Raw genomic sequence first — 9,481 nt, forward strand, 5'->3', positions numbered from 1 at the left:
GCATGAAGGGACATCTTCTCTTCTCACCTACTTTTACACATTGCCCTCCTGACAACGGCTTTATGGTGGACAAGTGGCATCTTTCCACCTTTGCATACCAAAAAAAGGATTTCACTGATGTGTCCCAGGAAATAGGTGGCTAAACAATGTCTGTGAACCACCTTTCCTGGTAGACCCATCATCCACAAAGGACTGTGCCTTTTTATGGACCTGGAGCACCTCATCTATAGATCTATATGCTGAAAAAGAGTGGAAAGCTGCTGTATGAGCATTTCCCCATGGACCAGTCATTAGGAAGACTTGCATCTAGACGGACCACTTCTGCAATGTTAGCTGCTGTGGCCAGCAGTGGCTCTTGAAGGGGCCTTTGTCTCTAAAAAGGGCTCTCAGGGGACACTGGAGAAAGGGACATGAGACCCCAGTGATTCCTGAAGCAGGGATGGTCTCTTCTCCTTCCTCTTTGCCTGTCTTCAGGCAAGAGTTCAGAAAAAGGAGACAGGACCTTCTTTTAGTGCCCTGTGGGGCTCCTCTGTCTCCTGACTGGGAACCATCTCCATCAAAGCACCAGGAGGACCCCTGGTCTCTCTCTCCATACCACTTGGTGCCCAGCACCCTGTATCCTTACCCTAAAGGGAAACAAGAAGTCCCTGCCCCCATCACCTCTTTCCCACAGGGTCCACAGGAACCAGCCACCTGAAGGGACAGCAGGTAAACACTATCATGCTTCATTCTTGACCCAGCTTGGAGGTTGGCTGCAGCCAGGGGAACAAGCAGGGAGGTCTTTCTTGGCAGTGTGGAACAGAAGACCAACCCTCCTCTCCCTCCAGTTCCCCCACACCTCATATGCAGGGTCCCTGCAGCTTGAAGAAGACCCTTGCCAGAGGGGAGAAGATGCCATGAGCTTTGCAGCATCATTGACTCTGCTTCTAGAGGGCCACAGAGGGTGAGCTGCCCAACTGGCCCTGTCCATGCTGTGAGACCCCTTCTCATGACAACCACCAGTTGTCAGGTTTTCTCAGTAGCCAAAAGAAAGGCACCCACATTCCTCTCTTCCAAAGGCAAAAAGGCATCACGTGAATAAGAGTATCAGAGCCCACCTTTTTTTTCTGAAGTAGGTCATGCTGAAGAGAAGAAAGGTAGGAGGTGATGCCTGGAGAGTTTTTTCTGAGGGATGCACCTTGAAGAACCTCTGTCTGCTTGATGCCAGTGGCACACAGCCTTCCCCTGCTGCAGGAGCTGAAAATGTTCTTGAAATCCCTTAAAACTGGTTTCCTGGGTCACATCCGTTCACCTCATTCTATTTCTGAGCTTAGCACTGAAGCATCTTCAGTGGTTCTCCAACGAGGAGTTGGGACAGTAGCTGTGTTTATCACATTAACTCAGGAGGAGCTTGGAGGACCGTTAGATTTTCCATGGGTGATCTCTCATGGTGACAAGGTTGGTGTTGGTCTATGCCAGCCCCAGTGGCAAACAAAACTGAAGAAGCCAACTAGAAGAGGCATTGGGGAAGGAAAGGGAAATAGAAAAAGGAAGATGTAATGGAGAACATCCTAACCCAGTGAGTACTGAGAAGGTAGAACAGTGCAGAGCAGCAAGAACAAGGCTGAGTGAGTGTGAATGAGTCCTTCTTGTCAGGAGACCTGCCTTTCCTTGTGGAAGACCCCACATTTGCCTTCAGGAGTAGTTCAGCTCGTCGGAGGAAGCAGAGCCTGCTCGTTTTGGCAAGACCCCCTGGTGAGGAATGTGTTGTGATAAGCCCCTCAAAAGGCCTAAGGACGTTCAAACCCGTATTTGCCGCCCAGCAGCGTGGTGGATGCTCCATCCTCGGGACACCCTTGACCTCTGGCATCCCCTTCCCCACCCCACAGGCTCAGATCTGAACGAGGATGCCCTTTTGGCAGCGCCTTGACCCCGAGGTCCCAGGCCAACATGTTGCATCATGGCAGAGTCCCCGCGAGCCTGAGATGGGGACAGGGGACTCCTATGGCACAAAGACCCCCCCTCAAAGCCAACCACACGCTTGGGGTGCACACCCACCTCCTCAAACTACACCCTGGACCCTTCCAGCACCTCGTCACCCCCAAACTCCCCCGGGGTTGGATCCTGCAGGGCTGCCAGGGCACCGAGTTGCTGGCGGCTCTCCTGAAGAAGCCGGCCCGGGGGGCAAGCGGGGAACGTGCCAATGAGCCGAGGTGGGGTGGGGGGCTGCCTGCGTCCCCTCCCCACAGTCCCCAACCGACTGTCTTCTGGCTCAGAGGAGCTCTTGGCTCCACCTTCCGCCCTTCCCTCCCCCGGTGCTAAGCAGCAAAGGCAGCTAGAGGCATCCAGCCGGGGTATTAGTAAAAACCAAGCCTCCCTCTAGGAATGGCACTCGCCTGAGAGCCTCCGGGGCTGGGAGGGAGAACCAAGGGGGGGGTGCAACTAGGATACAACTCCAAGTCTTCTCAGGATCTGCCCGCTACACCGGCCACCAACGTAAGTTTTCCTACCTGAGCTTTCCCTGACTTGCTCTTGATTTTTTTTATTGGATTTCCCCAGCGAGGGTGCATGTCACCCTCTGAAACTGGAGGGTCAGCAGCCCTTGCTCTGTGTTAGCTCTTTTTCAGCTGAGCCAGAGATGGGCTTTTCTATCACTTCTTTTTTTTTATTTCTTAATTTCTTCCTTTTTTTTTTAAAAAAGGGGGTATAGAGGGGCCTTTATTCTGAGAGCATTTCTTTCTCCAAGGGGGAAGCTGCTGCACGGCAGCAGGGACTTTTAGAGGTGACTTCAGACAGAGAGAGAGAGGAGGAGTACGTGGGGCAGGCAACCCAAAGCTTTGCCTTGCCCCAAAGTCCAAGTGGGTTTGTTTGTCTCTGTCTCTGCACACGGAGGGGATGCCAGGTAGATGTGATTTTAAGTCTTTGATTTAGGAGCTGCAAGAGGAGGGTGAGGGATGGGGTGTCCCCATAGAGACACCTCCCCACAGCTGGGATCGGGGTGTTCGGGTGCAGATCTGGGGCCCGGGCTGGTTCCCTGCCTCCTGGACAGGTCCCTTTTGGTTTATTGCTGCAGTACCAGGCACCACGCTGGCCTTTCACTCTTCAAAAGACGGGGGCACTTCCCCACACCAGTTTGGTGACCGTCGCCACCGTCCCGCTCCGTGTCTCTCTCCTTTCAGGTCCCCAACCCCCCTTACCCCTCTCGCCGCAGGCCCCTCCGCACACCCCCACGTCGGCTCCAGCTGATTGCAGAGATAGGGAGCGATACCCAAATTAATCAGGGGCCCTGACCCACCCCCACCCCCATCGATCACGGGTTTTGTGGTGTGCACGGCAATCGCTCCTCTCGCGCTTTCATCGAGCGGCCCCCGTCTCGTGGGCAGCTCTTCAGAAACCTCCCAGTCCCTCTCAGATCTGGTGGTTGCTTCTCTCTTTCTCTCTTTCTCCTCCCTTTTCCTTTCTTTCCTTTGTTTTTGTCTTCTTCCCTCCCCTCCCCAGTGAGAAAAAAGGACACCGAGAAGGATCAAGAGAGGGCTTGAGAGCGACGATGGCCGATGACCAAGACCTTTCGGAGGTGGAGATGAGCCCGGTGGGTTCTGAAGACCACCACTGCCTCTCTCCAGGACCCTCCATGGCGTCGGACAACTCCCCGCACCTCACGGGCTCTGGGAACGGGGAGATGGGGAAGGTCAAGAAGGAACAGCAAGACTCGGAGGCAGACGACGACAAGTTCCCGGTGTGCATCCGCGAGGCGGTCAGCCAGGTGCTGAGCGGCTACGACTGGACCCTGGTGCCCATGCCCGTCCGGGTCAATGGGAGTAACAAGAGCAAACCCCACGTCAAGAGGCCCATGAACGCCTTCATGGTCTGGGCACAGGCTGCCCGGAGGAAACTGGCTGACCAGTACCCACACCTCCACAACGCCGAGCTCAGCAAGACCCTGGGGAAGCTCTGGAGGTAAGAGCGGGCAGGTGGAGGGGGAGGGGGAGGGCTGAGGGCTGGCAGTGTTCTGAAGGGTGGTTGTGGGGAAGGATGGAGAACGTGGGATGGAAGGGGTGTCCCTTGAGGGGACTTCCTTCCCTGCAGCAAGCTCCTCATGGGGGACACTGTTGGTGGTGGTGGCAAGAGCGGTTGGTGGAGGCGGTGAAGGGTTCCTCAGCAAACTTCAGCAGCATCCTGGGCAGCAGCCCCTCCTGCATGTTTCCCCCTAATTTTCCCTGTTGCTCCCAGCCAGGACACTCTCATCCTGGTCTTCTTCTGCCTGACTGTCAGGGGAGACCTTGTTTTCTTGGCTCACGCTCTCTGTTGGGCCAAGTTGAGCACCATGCTGAGCCCCATCCAACTTAACTCACTGGTGGCTGCCTCAAGCCTGTTTGAGCTCCAGCCCCAACACCACAGGGGCTATTTTCTGTGCAGTGCTGCGGAGCCAGGGGGAAAACTACAACCAAGGAAAAAGGGCAGGGAAAGGGAGCCACGTGGTCGGAGCCTTGATGGTCCCAGTTTTGGCGAGCCATGCAGGTGTCACGAGATGGACGAGGAGAGACCTTGCTAGAAAGGAGGGGGCTGAGGCTTAGAAAGGAACTGAGCCCTTGGGTGTTAGCTTCTCCCTCTACTACATCAGCCCATTTACCCCAACCCATCAATGCCTAGTGCAACCCAGCAAAGAGATTTCTTTGGGAAGTGAAATGCTGAGCGTGATAGGGGATGTCTCCTCTGATGTTCTTCGGTGCTTTCTTCCCTGCTGCCTTCCCTCTCCTTTACCAAGGCACTTGCTGGCAGCACAGTCCTTGACTGTGAAGTTGTGCTGGGAGGGGCAGTGGTGGTGGGGACCACATTTCAAGGTATTGTCCCTTTATTGCAAAATATTGCCAGACTTGGTAGCAACAGCCTCCCTCCAGAAATGACATTTCCCTTGAGGAGCAGAGCAGGGAAACCATCCACAGGTATTGCAACCAAAGCACAGGGAGACACAGCCCCCAGGCCACAGGCTGCCTCCCTGCTCCCATGGGATGGCTCCTGCTGCTTGGGACAAGGTCCTTAGGGACTTCCCAGGGCACCGTGTGGCCAGGGAGCGTGGCTCAGGCAAAGCTTGTGGGATCAGGCCTGGGGTAGTTGCATGCTGCTGGGTTTGCCTGGACACGTCTCCTGCGTGTCCCTAGAGCAGGCTGCAGCTTTCCACACCACATCAGCCCCTGCAGGAACCACACAGCACCAAAAGCCAGGTTATGGATGGTCAGTGTCTGGCCGCCACGCATGTCTTTGAGGGTGGGGGTAAATGCCAGTCCACAAAACTCCAGGGGAGGTGGCCCAAAGGTTACCAGGCTAGCATCCCCAAGCCTTGCCACCCTGCCAGGGAGCAGTTGGGTCTTCCTCCATTGAGGTTTCTGCTGCCCTCACCTAGGCTGTCCCCAAGGTAGAGCTCCAAGTACAACTCCAGCAGCTGGGTTTTGCTCTGGACATCTTAGTCCCAAACATGTGACAAAGGTCCCTGCAAAGGGTCCTGGCTGGTTGCACATCCCCACCCTTAGAAGGTGGCCACCCAAACCCTACAGCCCAGTCTCTTTGGAAAACATGGGTGACTTCTATTTCCACCCGGGCTGCTCTGAGCTTGCACATGGAAAGGGCCAGTTCAGCAGAGAGCTGAGCTCTGGTGAGCATGGAGACTGCCTGACCCCAGGCGTGGTGCTGGGGGGGAGCTTCTGGCTCCATCCACCTCCCCCAGTCCGTGCCCCAACACAGTGTGAGGAGTGCAGTGGATGAACTGGATGCATTAAAAAGGAAGAAGGGAGAGTTTCTGTGCTCCATAGCCACCAAATTTCACCTTGGCTGCTTTCCTTCCCCGGGGTGGAACAGGGAGCAGCTCTCAAATGGAGGCTGGCTGATGAAAATGTCGGCGTGTCTCTCAGCCAAAATGCCAGCCAGCACCACCTCCGGGGCTGAGAACAAGACTGGCACAGAGAGAAGGGCTGGAAGGCTTGGGAGGGAGCAGCAAGTTGGACCTGACGGAGAAAGCTCTGCAGCTCCCAGCGAACAGGGTGGTGGCTACAAAACCTGGGACTGGGGACACCTAAGAGAGCCCACCTGGCTGCTTTCTGCTCCCAGCCAGCCACGATTCCCAACCCCATCACTGCCCTGAGCCCCAGCACAGGGTCAGGCCCCTGGCCCACGGCACCACGCGATGCCAGGTGGCAGCAGGGGAGGCTGCAAGAGGTGGGCAGGAAGATTTTAGCCCTTCTTTCTCCTCCTGGGTGCTTGTCCCTCTCCCCTCAGCTCGGGGGTGAACATCGGGTGTCGGGGAGGGTGGCGAGGGCTCGGTTAAGCCCTTGAAGGGCTTTGCTCTGCGAGCCATAACTTCTCTGCCCGTGCGAGATTCCTTTGCATTGTGGCCTGGGGAGCGTGGGGGGCAAGAGGGGGGGAGGGCAGGAAGCAAATGAAATCCAAATCCCCCCAAATCTCCTGGCCTTTGCCTGCTCGCACCAGTTTCACTTTGCTAAAGCCGATTTGAGCTCTGATCCCAGCAGGAGGGAGGAGGGAGCAGGCAGCCTGGGGAAGGAGAAGGCAGAGAGACACAGGGAGTGGACTTGGCACCGTCCTGCTGGTGGCACTGCCCGTGTGCTGCTGTCCAGGAGAGAGGAGGTGAGGTGTAGCTCGGGCGTAGCTCAGAGGACAAGGCTCTGATTCCTGCACAGCCCTGACCATGCCATCTGGGTTCTCTGCTTCATGCCTGGGAGGCTGAGCTCTGGTCTCCAGAGGAGGCTCTACCCCGAGCTCGCCGCCATGCGGTCTGCCCCGCAGATCAAAGCTGGCTCTGCAGCCCACAGCCTCGCTCTCCCAGATGTACCCACGTAGAAAGAGACCTTTCCTTTCCAACCCCAGCATCTCACCAGCTTTAGCACCATGTGGGCTGGGAGAGCAGGGATGCCAGAGCCTGGCTGCCTCGTTGCGAAGTGTCCCAGGTTGCAAGGCTGCAGGCTTTGCCTCTGCTCACTATCTCCTGTGGATACAAAGAATTCTGCAAGGATGGTTTTGCCAAGGCAAGGTCACCTCCCAAGTCCATGATGCCTACAAGGGTTGGCCACGATGTCCCTTTGGACCCCTTGGAGCACCACAGGCTGAGGGATTAGAGCCCTCTGGGACCTGTGAGCATCGTGGATGGTGGTGGGAGGGAGACAGGAAAGCTGGTGTTGGATTCACGGTGGCTCAGTTGCTTTAATCTCCGGGATTAAGGCAGTGGAGGAATGTGGTGGTGCGGCCGCGACCTGCTCAGGCTGCCTGGAGTGAACCCAGGTCAGCACCACAACGGGCTCCAGCCCGTGCCACACACCTTCTGGCTGCCAGCCCAGGGGATGCCCAAAGAGCAGGAGGAAAGGGGGTACTCAGGAACCCACCCGTGACCTGCTGCTGGTGACGCCTCTGATCCCCTGCCAGATTTATCTGTGTGCTCCTTGAGCCATGCCCACACTCTTCATCTTCAGTTTTTCAGGCCACTTCAGGCCTTTGTGTCTTCCTCAGTGCCTACACTTAACATAACTGGTTACATTTCACTGCTGAGGGCTTCAGGGGTACCAAGGTGCCAGCACAGCCCCATCCAGGGGTAATTCTTTTGTTGGAGAGAAAATGGTGTGAACATCTCATAAAATGAGTACTTTTTGCCATTTGGGAGCCCTGCCATTGCTAAAGACCGTTGGAGCTGCAAGTCATGGGAAGACTGGTCCCTTCTGAGAGCACTGGTTTCTGCTTGGAAGCAGAATGACCTTGAATCACAAGAATATTTGAGGGGGAAAAAAATCATAAAATGGAATGGAAGCGCTTCCAGCTGAGCCGCTCCTCAAGGCTTGAGCAATGAAGTCGATCTCATCTTGGAATGCTCTGAGCCATCCTGCCCACATATTTCACCACTTCCTTCAGAAAGCCTATCTTAACTAGAGCAGCCCATGATCTGGCAGGAATACAGAGAAGGATGTTACATTTCAGCAGTGCCTTTCATCCAGAAACCAAAGCTCATCTATTTCTACAGGGCTAGCAACAGAGCAGCTAAATTTTTTACAACTGCCCAGCTCAGTTCAAGAAGAGCTGGTCCTTTGTGCCAAATTTGGGGATTGGGCTTCATCCTGTTGCATTACCCTTGTCTGAGGTGAGCAGGAGCTCCAGGGACAGCAGAATGTTCCCCCCACCCCTTCAAAATTTTGAATTCCCTTCTAGGATATTGCAAGACGCTTAAAGGCCCAGCAAGCTCCATGGGTACCGTGCAGCCCACACCAACTGCTGCCATTTGTGCTCAGTAAAGCCTCAAATGGAGCGAAGTCTATGGAAGGATGGGAAGTTTAATAGTTTGGGGAGCAGTGAGAGACATGTGGGAGGCAGCACTACAGGTAGCAAGGGTGTGTAACACTGCTTTAGCCCAAAGGATGGTCCAAACTGCCCTTAATGTTCCCCAAAGTCTTTGAAAGCAGCTTGTTCAGCCTTATTTTACACAGCTAAAAGGCTGCACTTTGCCTTAGGGCAGTGTCAGAGAGGGTGTTGGACTTACTGAGGTGGGAAGCATCACCCAGCTGGGGAAGGGGGACCCAGCTCTGGCAACAACCCGTGTCAGGGCTCAATAATGAACAAGGAAGAGGAAAAATTAACAAGGAGACTTACCCTTAACGGGGCAACGCCGACATCAGGAGCCACGTGCCGCGTCCCACGACGCTGCCTCGAGGTGTGGGTCTCGTTCTGACGTCCTCCCCCCTCTCCTCCCCCTCTTTTCTTCCCCTTTGTCCCCTCTGCAGGCTGCTGAACGAGAGCGACAAGCGGCCCTTTATCGAAGAGGCCGAGAGGCTGAGGATGCAGCACAAGAAGGATCACCCCGATTACAAGTACCAGCCCCGCCGGCGGAAAAACGGGAAGGCGGCGCAGGGCGAGGGCGAGGGGCAGGTGGAGGGGGAGGCCGGAGGGGCTGCTGCCATCCAGGCTCACTACAAGAACGCCCACTTGGACCACAGACACCCCGGTGAAGGCTCGCCCATGTCCGACGGTCATCCAGAGCACGCCTCGGGTGAGTCGTGGGTCGCTGGGAACCTGTCGAGGGGTCGCAACCGACTCGGGAGGCTCGAAAAAGATGAATTGTGGGGAAAGCGTGAGAATTTGGGCTCGCAGCTTGCTTGTGACTCAGCAAACCCTGCTGGTGTTGGTCGTAGAGGGATGTGGCTGATTTTTGTGGGTAGTTGCACCCCTCTGGTTAGGCAAGGTATCATTGCACCCTCCCTCCTTTTTTTGCCACAAGAAAAAGGTTTAGTTTTGGCTGGCTGTTTTTCTCTCCCTCCCACGACGTCGCCAACTGGACAGCTGCTGGCAAACTGGGAGCAGCAGAACTGGGCTGTGCGTGAAGCCAGGCACAAAGCAATAACTCACCCATCCTCTCTCTTTCCTCCTCAAAACGTTCTTCCCGCTGCAGGTCAGAGCCACGGGCCCCCCACCCCTCCTACCACCCCGAAGACCGAGCTGCAGGCGGGCAAAGCCG

General features: G+C 55.8%; 1 protein-coding gene across 1 annotated transcript; it reads left to right on the plus strand.

Annotated features, from left to right (window-relative positions):
- Positions 1-3,526: 3,526 nt before the first annotated feature.
- SOX10 (SRY (sex determining region Y)-box 10) lies at positions 3,527-9,477 on the plus strand (the record flags this gene model as incomplete). The annotated part of the gene is made up of 3 exons (XM_008948730.1): positions 3,527-3,936; positions 8,751-9,016; positions 9,416-9,477. Coding segments are annotated over exons 1-3 (738 nt in total), but the record flags the coding sequence as incomplete, so codon positions are not given.
- Positions 9,478-9,481: the final 4 nt, after the last annotated feature.

The sequence above is a fragment of the Merops nubicus genome, unplaced genomic scaffold (assembly GCF_000691845.1).
Source record: "Merops nubicus isolate BGI_N331 unplaced genomic scaffold, ASM69184v1 scaffold27331, whole genome shotgun sequence".
Taxonomy (NCBI): Eukaryota; Metazoa; Chordata; class Aves; order Coraciiformes; family Meropidae; genus Merops; species Merops nubicus.